Source organism: Lissotriton helveticus, chromosome 10 (assembly GCF_964261635.1).
Source record: "Lissotriton helveticus chromosome 10, aLisHel1.1, whole genome shotgun sequence".
Classification (NCBI taxonomy): domain Eukaryota; kingdom Metazoa; phylum Chordata; class Amphibia; order Caudata; family Salamandridae; genus Lissotriton; species Lissotriton helveticus.
In genome coordinates this window covers 1,113,416,092-1,113,432,094 of record NC_136071.1, presented here as the reverse complement: position 1 = coordinate 1,113,432,094, position 16,003 = coordinate 1,113,416,092, and the positions used below count along the sequence as shown (strand labels likewise).

Genomic DNA, 16,003 nt, shown 5'->3' with positions numbered 1-16,003 from the left:
AATCCTGGCACATTCCCTACTGCTTCTTAGGGCATCCAAGAGGCCGGATGCCTTAGGGAAGATGTTTTTTCCACCAAGCAAACACAAGGAGATGATGGACGGAGTGCTGAAACTTTTAAGGTTTCTGGTCCAGGGAAGACCTGGCTTGACCGTTCTGGCCGGACTGTTCGCTAGAGGAACAGGGTCAAGACTGATTTGCATATGGCTGGGTCTGAACTTGGTTGGCGAAGTGAGCTAAGCAACGAAGATGGGTTAAACCCAGATCTGTGACTGGGGTGAGTGTCTGAAAAGTTTCAGCACTCCGTACATCATCTTCTTGTGTTTGCTCTGTTTTCTTCCACCATTCTTGCACCGTGGTCCTTGAACACCACATGCCCTTTGAGCCACTTTTCACACGCTCTGTGTGATACGGTTCCAGAGGGAGCCCGGGATGTCGTCTCCCAGTCTGTTGCTGACCGGAATGATGCAACGAAGTTCACAATTCAATGTAGAATAGACACCACCAACTCGTTGGGCAGAGTGGTTTCATCAGCGGTGGCCTTCCGATGCCATGCCTGGTTGAGGACAACTCGATTTTCTGAGGATGTCCAAGCATCACTTATTGTCCCTCCCTTTGAAGACTTATGTGTCTTTGGAGATGAGGCGGATTCAGCGCTGGAGTGCTTGAAGGACAGCAGGGCTTACGGCCAGGTCCTTGGGCCCTCTCCTGGCCCCTTGTCACACCAATCCACCTTCGCTCCTTTTGTGGCCACGGAAGAAGCTTCCAGCTGCATCTCTACCCCTCCTCCCCTGAGCCACACATGCTCCCCAGCCTCTGTATGGCTGAGGTCGCAGTACCTACAGGCCCAGTGGGTCAGGCAGCCTACGGTTGGGTCAGTACACAATCTCCCCCGCAGCATCAACACCCTCCTAATCTGCCCTCTTACCTCATGCCATCTGCCCCACTGGTGGTCCAAAACCTCAGGCAGGTGGGTTTTGCAGATCGTCTGAAGGGGCTACTCCCACCCCATCATGACTACCCCCATGCCACCAGGTTGACCGAGGATCACCTATCACATCTCCACCAGAAAGCGACAGCTCTTGGCCAATGCCATAAATTGGTTGTGGTTGCCATTCCCGCTACTTTCTGGTTCCCAAAAAGGACAGAGGCCTTCATCCTATCCTAGACCTACACCCTCTCAATTTCTTACTCAAGAGACTGCCTAAAAGCTCACATTAGCTCACACTAGCTCAGGTCATGCTACTATCCAGTCTGCCCTGAACCCAGGAGACTGGATAGTAGCATTGGAGTTGCAGGGTGCATACCTACATATTCACGTCCTGCCTGCCCACCGGTGTTACCTGCTTTTCACGGTGTACCACAAGCACTTTCAGTTTGCTGTGCTTCCCTTTGGCCTCACCAGCATTCCTCAGGTGTTCACCAAGGAGATGGCGATGATTGCAGCTCATCTGTGGAGATCAGGGGTATCGGTCCTCCCCTATCTTGACGACTGGCTGTTGAAGGCTGGCTGGCCCCAGGCTCTTGTCTCTCACCTCCAGACTACAGCGGACCTGCTGCAGTCGCTGGGGTTCACTAGTAACGTGACAGTCGCACCTGATTCCCTCTCAGATGCTCCCTTTCATCGGAGCTGTTCTGGGCGTGCTGCAGTTTTGGGCTTATCCTGGTGCCGTTTTAGGCTTATCCTGGTGCAGTTTTAGGCTTATAGTCCCGAACTGCTAGTCCAGGATATTCAGGCTGTGATATTGATGTTTCAGCCTCTATCCTGGATTTATGTGAGACTGACTCTGAAGCTGCTGGGCCTCATGGCCTTCTGCATCCTGCCTGTGACACTTGCATGCTGGCATATGCGGGCTCTGCAGTGGGACCTGAAGTTACAGTGGACGCAGCATCAGGGGAATCTCTCCTACATGGTCTAGATCTCAGAGAGAACTGCTGAAGACCTGCAGTGGTGGTTAACAAACCGAAATTGGGTCACCGGCAGACCCCTCTCCCTTCCCCAAACAGATCTGACAGTGATGACAGATGCGTCACTCCTGGGATGGGGCGGCCATCTGGCAGAGGTGGAGATCAGAGGATTCTGATCTCTGGCGCAATCCAGACCCTACATCAGCCAGTTGTACCTACGAGCGACCTGACTGGCATTGAAAGCCTTTCTACCCTCCTTGAAGGGAAGGCTAGTGCAGGTGTTTATGGACAACACCTCCACCATGTGCTACTGCAACTAACAGTGTGGGGTGGGATTGTGGACCCTTTTTCAAGAGGCCCCGTGTCTCTGAACATGTCTGGAACTTCAGGGCATATGCCTAGTGGTTCAACATCTGGCAGGCTCTCTGAATGCCAGAGCGGACAAACTCAGCCAAAGATACCTAGCAGACCCTTGTTCTGGGTCGCTCAAGGGTCATGCAAGTCTGGAGCATAGTGTCATCCTATAGCCATACTTTTGTCAAGGATCAGGCACCATCGGTACATCTAATGTTACTGTCTTCCAGATCACAACCAGCTTAAAGATGGTAACAGTAGATGTACCAATAGTGACTATAGGACAACATCACGCTCCAGACTCGCATGACCCTTGAGAGACTCAGAAAAAGGATGACTCCAAAGGATAGAAGATCGAGACAGGTGAGAGGCTTAGGCCTCACATATGTGCATGGTATGCATTCGTAGTAAGGCAGGTATACACCAAATCGCCCTGACGAAGGCCCCAGACCCTACTGGGCTCTAACGCATGCCGATACATGTTGCTATTTATACAATAGGCTTAATTGAACCTAAGGAACTTTTTAATCCATTCCCTGGGTACCTATGAATAAAGGAACTCTTTTGGTATACCTGTAGGTATTTTTAAACCAAACTCTCTTCTGGATCCCTGCATGTCCAGTCAGATTTAATCTAAGAACTCTCATTTCTCTTTGGTTGAGACTGCCCTGGTGGTACCATCCTACCAGGGTGTGGATTGGCACCAATGGTGAAGCATGTCACGATAAAGTGAGTGAGGCGTCTAGTCCGATATGTTTGGATACTCAAGAGATACTAGGAAAGAGCATTTTTTCATAGAATAGGAACCATACCTTACTTTCTTTACCTATTCCCATTGCTCTTGTATGGGACTATTGATTTTGGGAGAATGCACCTGGTCTCCTTCTCTCGCTCCCTATTGTTGTGATAACCCTTTTTGGTTTGAGCCATTCCACGGACCCACCATTGGGGAGGTACTGCTTTGGTGTCTATTCACAAAGTAAGGAATCTGAGTTTATAAGTATCCATCAAGAGAACAAGTTACTTATCTATGGTAACGCTCTTTCTGGTGGATACTCTATCTAACCACAGATTCCTCACAGACCCTCCCCAATCTGTGTACGGGGCTCTTATCCCATCTAAAAAGATCTCATCCTTGAGATCTGCACATGGGTCACACCAGTTTATTGATTGGTGCTGTGTCTGAGGGCATTGACAAGCATGCTTGGGTGGTGCTTTGATGCGCTAGTCACTTCTGGAGCAGAACAAAGTTGGCACAAATATTATTAGTTTATTGTATAGTTAGTTAAAACCATAAGTTTTACAAAGAACAACATCCTTCGCTCAAAAATGTAAAACAAATTAACATTTTATAGAATAAAAATCATAAAGTATGTAAAAAAAAGCAGTGAGTATATAATCAGTGTGTAACACGTATCAATTTTGCTCTTACTACCTTGTTTTGCTAGCTGAACATGCAAAAATACCAATAAAGTGCATGTGATAAAAGTAAACATTATCAGCGTCAGTCTATTATGTTCGAGGCATATGGGCTGCAGATGGTACATTTATGAATAGATCGCCATCTGGTGTTGGGCTCGGATGATTGCACTTGTTTTTCTTCTGGAGAAGTCTTTGTCGTCATAGATGACTCCTCCTCTTGGTGTTAGTGCGCATGGGCATCGGCTCCATCCTTAGATTGGTTTTTTCCGCCATCGGGTTCGGATGAGGATCGAAGCGCTCCGGACCGACTTCGATAAAGGTTATATTCGGTGCGTAACCCTTTCCAATTCGACGGTATTGTTATCGAACGCGACTTCACTTCCATACCGACGCGTTTTGAAGGACGACGACTACGAGAAAATCGACGTAGTCCAGCCCGGGGTCCATGGAAAGGACTCCATTCAAAAAATGTCCAACGTGTGGTGCTAAGTTCCCACACAAGGACCTACACGAGGTGTGCAACCTCTGCTTGTCCCCTGAACACGAATCCAGGGACTGTGAGGCCTGTGCAGCGTTCTCTTCAAAATCGACGATTAGAAACCGTCGAGCCCGAAGACACGAGGTATCGAGAATGCAGTCACAAGCAATCCCGGAGCTGTTTGAGGACCAGCACCCAGAAGAGGAGGAAGAAGAGGCCGACGAGGCGGGGTCTGAAGCGGACGAGTCCGACGTCGAGGAAATCGACGTCCAACAAACCGTGAGTGACGACGTCCCTTTACCAAAGAACAGACCCCGCACGGTGTCGACCCCGCCTTCGAGCCCGGTCAGACAACCGAAAAAAGTTTCCGACGCCCCGCCTTCGAGCCCGGCAACGAAACCGAAACCGAAACACTCGGTCTCCCATCATGGTGGTTCCGATAAACGGACCACATCGACACCGAAGCTCCAAGTCAAGGAAAGCTCGAAGTCGAAGCAGTCCATGTCGACACCGAAACACGTTTCGACGTCGAAAACACCCTCGACACCGGGGACATCTTCGATACCGAAGACATCGGATCCGAATAAAATCTCGGTGCCGAAAATACAAATGGACAGTCAGAAGAAAAAACACCTTTCGGACCCGAAAACTGCGGTACCGACACAGGAATACAAGACCGATCCTAAACAAAAGACTCTGTTTATTGATCCAAAAACTGGCAAGGTAGTCACAGAACTACCTAAAAAGAGGAAGAATGAACATTCGGACGACAAAACTCATCCGAAGAAGAGAACAATGGGGACAAATACAACTCCTCCCCCTTCTCCAAAACCTAGACACACACCATCTTCTCCTCTTCCTCACAATAGACCAAATATTCCTCCCACACGACCATCTACACCTACAACAGATGTAGAGAGCGACACAGGGGAGGTGGAACATCCTGGGGATGATGAAGACACAATCCCAGAGGAGGCAGACCCATGGGAAGAGTACAATGTAGGGTCAGATAACGATAACGACCCTGAATTGTATCCTTCAAAACCTTCACCTCCTGATGATAATACTGGTTTTGCGCAACTCATTAATAGAGCAGCAACATATCAAAAGGTAGAACTACATGCAGAACCTCAAATAGAGGATTTCTTATTAGAAACACTACCTACTGCACAAAGAACATCAGGAACACTACCAATGCTTAAGGGCCTTCTCAGTCATACATCAGAGATATTCAAAGACCCAGTGAGGGCTAGGGTACTGAACCCAAGAATCGATAAGAAATATAGGGCAGCTCCAAAAGACCCAATATACATTAAAGGGCAAATTCCTCTAGACTCACTAGTGGTCACAAACGCTCGTAAGAGAGCAAACTCTTTATCTACAGGAGAAGCTCCACCTCCTGACAAAGAGTCTAAACTAATAGATGCCTCTGGCAAGAGAGTAGCATCTCAAGCGGCAAACAGCTGGCGCATAGCTAATACGCAAGCACTACTTGCAAGGTATGACAGAGCGCATTATGATGAATTTAGAAAAACTCATCACACATCTCCCTAAAGAACATCAAAAGAGGGCAGATCAACTCATACAAGAAGGGAAGTTAATTACTAACACTTCAATAAAGTGCGCCCTAGACGCGGCAGACACTGCAGCAAGATCTACAAACACAAGCATCATGTTAAGGAGACATGCATGGCTCAGGGTATCAGGGTTCAAACAAGAGGTACAAACATCGTTACTGAACCAACCTTTTGATGGGAAAACACTTTTCGGCACAGGGACAGATGAGGCCTTAGAAAAGATGAAAAAGGATACCGAAACAGCTAAATCAATGGGAGCATTGCAACAGCCGACACAAAGAGGTTCCTTTCGTAGGTCCGCCTATAGAGGAGGATCCAAAAATACAGGTACAAGCCAGCAACAAACCTCTTTTACACCTACATCACCCAGAGGTAATTCTAGAGGTGGCTACAGAGGTAGCAACAACAAGGGTAGAGGTCGCGGAAACAACAACAACCGCAACTCTCCAACCCCAAAGCAGTGACTTCATACAGCTCCCCCCAGACCATATAACACCGGTCGGGGGACGCCTATCACAGTTCCTACCTGTCTGGGAAAACATCACATCAGACAGGTGGGTGAGACAAATTATCCAACATGGTTATTGCCTGGAACTCACATCTACCCCGCCAAACATCCCCCCCAAACAGCGTCCAATGAAACAAGATCACCTGACACTGTTAAAGCAGGAAGTACTATCCCTGCTAGGAAAGCATGCCATAGAGAAGGTTCCACAGCACCAACAAGGAACAGGAGTATACTCCCTATACTTCCTAATTCCCAAAAAGGATGGGTCTCTAAGGCCGATACTGGACCTAAGACCTCTCAACGCATACATAAATTCTGAACATTTCCACATGGTCACGCTCCAACAGGTACTTCCTTTACTGAAGAAAGGGGACTTTCTTTCTACACTGGATCTAAAAGACGCTTACTTTCATATCCCGATTCACAAAGCCCACAGGAAATACCTCAGGTTTGTGGTAGAAGGACAACATTATCAGTTCAAAGTCCTTCCGTTTGGTGTCACAACGGCACCAAGGGTGTTCACAAAATGCCTGGCAGTGGTGGCAGCTCACCTAAGAAGACAACAAATACATGTCTTCCCGTACTTGGACGACTGGCTAATAAAGGCCAAGTCACAAGAGGAATGTCTTCAAAACACACAAAAGACAATTCAGCTACTACACCAGCTAGGGTTCACGGTGAACTACACAAAGTCACACCTACAACCAAGCAAGGTTCAACAATATCTGGGGGCTACTATAGACACAGAAAAAGCCAAAGTATACCCCAATCCAGTCAGGATCCAAACAATGCTTACAATCATTCAAAGATTCCAGCCACAACACTCACTACCAGCAAGAGTGTTCATGCAGCTATTAGGGATGATGTCATCCTGCATACTGCTAATACCATATGCCAAACTACAAATGCGTCCGCTACAAGAATGTTTAGCGACACAGTGGAATCAGGCTCAAGGACAGATTACAGATCTGGTGTTGGTAGACGACCGCACACACCGCTCTCTGAAGTGGTGGAACACAACAAACATTGCCAAGGGGCGGTCGTTCCTAGAACCAATTCCACAGTTGACAATAACAGCGGACGCATCGCTCACGGGAGGGGGAGCACATATGGAGAAATACACAGTACAAGGAAGGTGGAGTGTGCAGGAAAGAAGACTGCACATCAATCATCTAGAACTACTAGCAGTGTTTCTAGCATTGAAAGCCTTCCAAATACATGTTACCAACAAAGCAGTCCTGATCAGAACAGACAACATGACAGCAATGTATTATATTCAAAAACAGGGGGGACGCACTCTCTCCAACTATCCAGACTAGCACAGGAAATTTGGAGATGGGCCATTCCTCAAAACATCTATCTGTTAGCCGAACACCTACCAGGAGTCCAAAACCAGATAGCAGACATCTTAAGCAGACAGTCGGAACAAATACACGAATGGGAACTGCACCAACAAATACTGCAGCCATTCTTCCAAAGATGGGGACAACCAGAGATAGACCTCTTTGCCACTCATCAGAACGCAAAATGCCAAAGCTTCGCGTCCAGGTACCCACACCACCTGTCGCAGGGCAATGCGTTATGGATAAATTGGTCCAACAAATTTGCATACGCTTTTCCCCCTCTCCCACTAATCCCATTAGTGGTCAGAAAGCTGCAACAACACTCAATGACCATGATACTAGTAGCACCCACGTGGGCAAGACAACCGTGGTTCACCACGCTCCTGCAACTCTCACAAGTGCCACATCAAAAGCTACGAATTCTACCCATGCACCTTACACAGAACCATGGAGAAATAATGCACCCAGATCCCACACAATTGAACCTAGCGATCTGGCTCCTGAAATCCTAGAATTTGGCTACTTAGATCTACCCCCAAATTGCATGGAGATAATTAAACAAGCGAGACGTCCTACCACCAGAGCATGCTATGCAGCTAAGTGGAAGAGGTTTGCTATACACTGTACTAATAACAATATCAACCCTCTGGACTTTTCAACAAGGGAGATTATTTGCTACTTATTACACTTACAGCAATGTAATCTAGCGTACACATCAGAGTACATCTAGCAGCTATAGCAGCGTACCTACAAAACAGGCAGCACATATCACTGTTCAGAGTACCAGCGATAAAAGCATTCATGGAAGGCCTTAAAAGAGTCATTCCACCAAGATTACCACCTTCCCCAGTCTGGAACCTCAACGTAGTACTCACCAGACTAATGGGGCCACCTTTCGAACCTATGCATAGGTGCGAAATACAATTCCTTACATGGAAGGTGGCTTTCCTTATAGCCATTACCTCACTTAGGAGAGTAAGTGAATTACAGGCATTGACAATACAAGAACCATTCCTACAGTTACACCAGAATAAAGTGGTTCTTAGAACAAACCCAAAGTTCTTGCCTAAAGTAATTTCGGCATTTCACATCAATCAGCCAGTGGAACTACCAGTCTTCTTTCCAAAGCCACAGACGGTGGCAGAAAGGGCTCTACATACACTAGATGTCAAAAGAGCCATTTTGTACTACATAGAAAGAACACAAAACTTCAGGAAAACTAAACAACTATTTGTAGCATTTTCCCCAACACATAAGGGCAATCCTATCTCTAAAGCAGGCATCGCTAGATGGATTGTAAGATGTATACAAATATGTTACATTAAAGCAAAGAGAACATTAACTGTTCCTCCTAGAGCTCATTCTACACGAAAACTAGGAGCATCTATGGCATTCTTAGGGAACATTCCCCTAGATGATATATGTTGAGCAGCAACTTGGTCTACACCACATACATTCACAAAGCACTACTGTGTTGATGTACAGGCTACACAACAAGCCAGAGTGGGCCAAGCTGTATTAAAAACTCTATTTCAAACAGTTGCGACAGACACTGGTGACCACCGCTAGGGAGGTAACTGCTGTACAATCTATTCATAAATGTACCATCTGCAGCCCATATGCCTCGAACGGAATATGCTACTTACCAGTATGCATCTGTTCTTGACATAGAGGGCTGCAGAGTGGTACATGCCCTCCCTGCCTCCCCGGAAACCTGTGTCTGTCCCAACATTATCTTATTTAGATACACTTACATGGGCATATCTTTATGTATTATACTACACTACTCCATCTAACCCTACTATGGCAAAACAATCTAAGGATGGAGCCGATGCCCATGCGCACTAACACCAAGAGGAGGAGTCATCTATGACGACAAAGACTTCTCCAGAAGAAAAACAAGTGCAATCATCCGAGCCCAACACCAGATGGCGATCTATTCATAAATGTACCACTCTGCAGCCCTCTATGCCAAGAACAGATGCATACTGGTAAGTAGCATATTCCTTACTTCCTATCTGGCCACGAGTTACCTTTGTAAATCTTAGTCCCGTAACTAACAAATGGTACTGGCAATACTACTGAAGGGGGCCCTCCTTTGTTAATTCAAGTACTCAGAGATGACCGCCTGTATCGTCTCCTCCTCTGTACAATAGCGAGTGGGAGTAGCTTTCATCCCCTGTTAAGATTACCTAATTAAAGTGCTTCTGCTTTCAGTGCTTGGTCATGAGCACGTAACAACGTTACTAGTTTACAGTTCAATTGGAAGTCGGCTGGATCCAGTGCTCTAATGATGGCTGTTCTACACGAGTTTATTCCTCTATCCAAGAAAGCTCTCCTTAATAGAGTGACTCGCTTGTTGGAAGGCTCTTTTGAGCCCTATGTTTCATCAAACATACCACTTTAGGCACACTTTTAAGCCCTTGGAGACTCCCTGACTTTCACTAAAGTACCATGCATCTTTCCATAAACTGTTGCCTCAGGTGTTGGATCTTTTTCGCCTATCTGCCACCTTATATAATCACCTGCCGTGTGCCTCTCAATGACCCATCTGTACCAGTAGCGTGCTATGGTACTTGTTAAACATAGAAACCACAATACAATTTAACTCAGGCCTGCACCAAAACAATTTGTTACCCTGTTTCTCCCCTGGGAAGGCAATGCAGAAATCTTTAAGCCCACTTCACATCCAGTTGTACCCTGTAGGGGTATCCTAACACCAGTGGCAGACACAGACCCACCCTTTTCCCTCGCTCCCCCAATCCATTTATCCACTGATGTCTGTTCATATAAAATAAACTGCTAACATATATAAATGCTTGAGTTTGCATAATCTAGTGCTATTTAAGAAATAAAACACCCAAAACACAGCTTGAGCCCTAGAACAAATCCTATAGTAACAACTTGATTCGATGGGATAACATCCAGATCAGAAGGGTAACCCCCAACACATCTGAAGAGCTGGTGTACATGCATTTCAGTGGTGTGTTTAGCAATGTATATATTGGTGTGTCCCATCTTTCCATTCCTTATGGCCCTCCCATCTCCTGTAGGAAGTCCATCTCCTTTAGGAATGGAAGAGTTTGTAATTCTATTCAGTGTTTAGAACTAGTTAATGAAGATCCGGCAAGGGATAAGGGATTGTTCTCTGAAATAGTTATCACCAGTTCTCTGTAATGGTCAACGCATTAAATTCATAAAGAATCCTTCCTCCTTCCACACTGGGGCAAGAAGAGTGCAAGGAGAATTGGAAGCGTTCGATCATACACTCTTTAACAAGCTGTAAAAATGACCTCAGAAGCTAAATGTCACCATAGAAGCAGTTTCCTTTACGGTTTGCTTTTATGTGCTTTATCACATTCTGAATTTTCTGATGTCAGTTGTGGATGTTTATTTGTACATTTTCATAAAACGATATAAATTGGAATGAAAATGATGCTTTGCAAACACAATTTTTTTTACTTCATTTTGCGAGACTGTTTTCCTTCCATTTCAAAAGTGTTCTCCGCGTATTGTGAGAGATACTAAGTGTTTATGCGTTGATACATGTGATAGAATTGTCATATTACAGGTAAGTAACTTTGCCTAACCATTGTTTTCAGTTGTCTTCCTGGGATAAATGGTTTGGTCAGTTTGTATGTTTTTTATTTTTTTTTATTTGAATAGTTAAGGGAATTGGACTGCACTTGCTTGCATGCAACTTGTATAATGCTGAATAAGATTAACTTACAATGCATATCCAACAGTACCTGTTTCAACTTCGCACCTTGAAGGGTGCTGTACTATTTGCGATTTCTCAGTAACAAGATAGGGCCTGAAATTCTGAAAGGCCAGTGAAATGCTACCTGTTTTGAAAGTGGTGTATTGCATCACTACCTATATTACAAGGCATATTTGAATCTGGCTATTAATACTAGAGCTGTAGTGTTGCCTTTATCACTAGAAAGGGCAGTTTTGTGGAAGTAAGTTTATCTGTTTCCTTTTTTGGCAGTATAAATGTACAGGACGCTTTGATATTTCTTTCAATGTCAATGATTTCTTAATTTAAAATGCATAGCTTTTGACTGGTGGTTAGACTTTACTATCAGGGAAGACTCTTATAAACTTCTAAAATAACATGTTATTCTTGTCTTTACAGCTGCAGGACAATGTCATAACACCAAGAGATACAACAATGACTTTTACTTGCTTTGTATTTTTTGATATGTTCAATGCCTTGAGTTCACGATCACAGGTGAGGAAGACAGGACTCAATCCAAATTTTGCTATTTTAGCATCTGATTCTGACCACTGCCCTTGAATGCATGCCTTACTGTAATGCAATGGTGTAAACTAAGCCTGTATGAAAATGTTATTACACAATCGTAAACTCTCGTAATTCCCAATGTTGGGGTTGGTGTCACACTGGCCAGAATTTGATTTTTTGATTTTTCTCTTTGCCTTACAGACAAAATCAGTGTTTGAGATTGGACTCTGTAGTAACAGAATGTTTTGCTATGCAGTACTGGGGTCCATATTGGGGCAGTTATTGGTCATATACTTTCCTCCACTTCAAAAGGTTTTTCAAACAGAAAGTCTCGGCACTGGAGGTAAGGATAATTGCTTATTTCACTTTTTTACCCTTAATATAAAAAGTGTAAATCTCACACTGTGACTCTCCATCTTAAAATCTGCATCCTTGCCCAAATAATGCCCCCAATTGGGACTAGCTTCTAAACCTCCAAATAATGTGACAATTAATGATATTGTTAGCGCAAGATTTTGCTCATCACTTATTTACTTCATGATTAATCCATTGAAATTCAGTGAACTTTAGCAATGGATATATAATATGTCATATTGTCTGTCCTTTGCATGAATATTTCACTCACAAGATGACCTATGAACTATTCCTTCTGTGGAGTTTTTGCTGGAGGAAGGTGAATCATTCTGACATCAGATTAAGGCAAGAGCAGTGCACCTACCCCACAAGGTCTCCTACCTTCTCTGTAAACCAACAACATCAATGTTCAGTCAGACAACCTGATAAGAATAACAAATAAGAATGCATAAGATCAAGACCATTATTACTGGAAACCTACATGGTCTGGACCTGGCCCTGTCAATAAAAGCAGTATGTTACTAATATAACAAACTTGTGATATCCGGAGGAGCCAGAAACTCTCGGTCTGCCCGAGAACTTTTGCTCCAACCAGCTGGCTTCTGGGAAAAAAAACTACAATCAGGCCTTCTCTGGGGCCGCTCCAAGAATATGGAACTCTCTCCCGCCCACCATCCGAAGACTTTCGTCTTTGGCACGCTTTAAAAGGAGACCAACATTTTCCTAATGGGCAAATTCCTTCCCTAACGATCTCATTGCAATCACCTCAGCGACCTTGTTCCACCCACCATTACGGCATTATCCATGGCTTTTCTGGATGATAACTTCCCGGCCCTTCTGGGCATCCCAACCGGGAGTTGAGACTGCTTATTTGCTTGTATAATGAATCTACCTGTTTTAATCCCAAATGTATCCGGGATTTGAGACTGTTTGTTTTTCTGGTATATTGTATCTACCCCTTTTGTATCCCAATGATATCCTCCCTTCCTAAGTATTTTGTTTCTCCAGTATTAGGGGTGTCTTTCATAGATTCACATGCTTGAATATTCCCCGTCGTCGAAATGGGAATCCCACGGTAAATAAAATAGCAATAAATGCTAAATATATATATATATATATGTACATAAACATAATACCAGAAAAGAAAGGAAATACACTGAAATCCTCTAAAAACCATTCCTACATAGGAATGCAAGGCAAAGAGAAAAAACCATCTGTAACAGTGTCATTATGTTAGTCCAAACTGCAGCCAATCAGGCGCCAGCACCCTCTAGAACCTTCTCCTCAGAAGCTCAAGCCCTCAGATTTTCTACCGCACGTCGTGTGAAGGGAGTCTCCCTGAGCTCTGCTCCGTTTTCTTCTCTAAATCTCTACTTCCAGCAATTTCTTAAGCATGTCAAGTAAGAAGTCTTTATTTAGACCCTGCTCTTCTTGTGGGAAGCTGCGCCTTTTTGAGAAGGACCCCCACCAGAAGTGTATTTATTGTCTATATCCAGATCATGTGGCTGCCAACTGCAAGTACTGTAGAACTTTTTCTACTAAAACTTTGAAGGACAGGGAAGGCCGTCTTCTCCTTTGGCTACAGCGTCTTAAGGACAAGGACTCTGTGGTGTCCGACGCAGAAAGTTTACATTCTGGTTTCTCTTCAGCAGCCTCAAAACGTGGTAGTGTTCATGAGGTTCCTTCACCTTTCCTCAAGAAACCTAAATTGGCTTTGCCTGTGGCTCCTGTGATGTCTTCTGCCACTCCTACCACCTCTACGCCCACGAGACCTGGCTCTCAGGCGTCTGTGGCTACCTCTAGAGATGTTTTCACACATCTTCAAGTTCCACCCCGACGACGAGGGCGGCATTGCCTGCATTTTTGACGACTACGCTGACTACCACATCAGCATTTTTATCGTCGACGACGGTTTCGTCGACAGCCTCGACGTCGACGAGGGTTTCATCGTCGTCTACACCTGTCCCGTCGACGATTCCCATCTCGTCGACGAAGAAAAGTGAGTCCTCGTCGACGAAAGGCATCGTCGTCGACGACGACGACGCCGTCGACTAAAGCCTCGTCGACGAAGCCACCGTCGACCAAGGTTCCGTCGACGAAGAAGATCTCGTCGACTAAGACAGGCCCGTCGACTAAGACAGTCCCGTCGACGAAGACAGTCCAGCATCGACGGTCCCCCCGTCGACGGCTACAGCTCCAGTGGATCGCCCGCCGACGGTGTTACCGTCGACGACCCCGTCGACGACCACTCCGTCGATGAAGATTTCTTCAAAATTGCTGTTGCCAAAATCGGCCTCGTCGACGCTACCGACGACGGCTCCGTCGACGGCAGAACTAAATTCGTTTGTGTCATTACCGTTAGTGCCATTGAAGACTGCCAAATCTTCACACCCTCGCACTACGGTACCCTATCAACAGATCTCTCATCCGGAGCCTCAACCACCATCTCCTATGTTTGCAACTAGTACGGAGCATGACACTGATTCGGAGCAGGAAGAGGACACGTTTGGGGCAGCACGTAGTCCCTCTGAATTGATAATTAAATGTCAAGATTCAGATTCTGATGATGGCGATGGCCCAGAATTTCAACAAGAAGAACAGTTCACTCAAGCTCCTGTGGCTACCATTCCTTTGGCATTGATATCTAATCTCCAACATATGCTGGCCGATTATAATCGCCGTTTTCCTGCAACACCGCAGACTACACCTGCGCTATCTCCCGCTCCTGTGGCACTACCTCCACCTGCATTGCCGCCTATCGTACCACCTACACCTTCTCAGGTTCATCGGTCTATAAGCATCCATACCACTATATATCCGCGGGATGAGGAGGAGGCGGATGCGGAACGTGAGGAAGGTGTAGTGTGGCTCACTGGTTAGAGGCGGCAGGCCTGAGAGCAGAAATCAGCCTGGGACCAGGGTTCAATTCCCGACGCGGCAGGGTCGTGGACCTTGGTCAGCGGACTCGATAATTCTCGCTTCGGTGCTTACTCTAATCAGGGGTTCCACTCGGCAACTCTGGGCATTAGCTTGCCTAATCTCCACAACGGCCCCACCAATTCCGGGGATGCCTGGCTCCACCTTGGGGACTCCCAGCAAGGGACCATCCCACAGGGAAAGCCAGGACGGGTTCCCCAGAGTTATACAGCGCCGGGACGCCCCGTTGCTGGGGCAGCTGTGCGCTTTACAAGTATACTACATTTACATTTACAAGGTAAAGTCCCTGACAACACGGATGATGAGGCAGGCGACCAGGATATGGCCGAATGGGATGATTATCGGGCGCAGACGCCCTCTCCTCAACCTGGTACCTCAAGTGAGTCTCCACCAGTAGATATCGCCAGCTTCCATCATTTAATGGATAAAGCGGCTCAACGTTTCAAACTCCCCCGTTCCCAACGCGAGGAGGATTGTTTTCTATACGATTTTAAGGATAAACCTTTCAAGCAGGTGCACACAATCCCTATAATTGAATTTGTATGGAAAGAGGGTATTAAACTGATGACTGCTCCGAACTCCTTACCTGCTCAAATTCCGCGCCTTGAGAAGAAGTACAAGGCCCCTACAGGTTCTCCAGCTTGCCTGACTTCTCATCCCAAACTGGATTCTGTCGTGACTCAGGCAGCACAGCGTAGAGCACGTAATCCGGCGTCCCAAATCACAGCCCCTCCGGATAGAGAGGGTCGACGCTTGGATGCAATTGGCTGCAAGTTCTCGACCATGGCCTCCACATCTGTCAGAGCAGCTAATGCTTTGGCCATTTTGGGTCGTTATGACCGGCAGATGTGGTCAGACATTGCAGATTACATGGCACT

General features: G+C 45.9%; 1 protein-coding gene across 7 annotated transcripts in view; it reads left to right on the top strand.

Moving 5' to 3' along the window:
• Positions 1 to 16,003, top strand: part of ATP2C1 (ATPase secretory pathway Ca2+ transporting 1) — a 912,406-nt gene that overhangs the window by 741,559 nt on the left and 154,844 nt on the right. For all 7 annotated transcript variants that reach the window (XM_078663878.1, XM_078663881.1, XM_078663880.1 and 4 more), the window contains exons 25-26: positions 11,727 to 11,822; positions 12,036 to 12,177. In XM_078663878.1, coding sequence (XP_078520004.1) covers positions 11,727 to 11,822; positions 12,036 to 12,177 — 238 coding nt within the window. The remainder of the gene's footprint in view (positions 1 to 11,726; positions 11,823 to 12,035; positions 12,178 to 16,003) is intronic.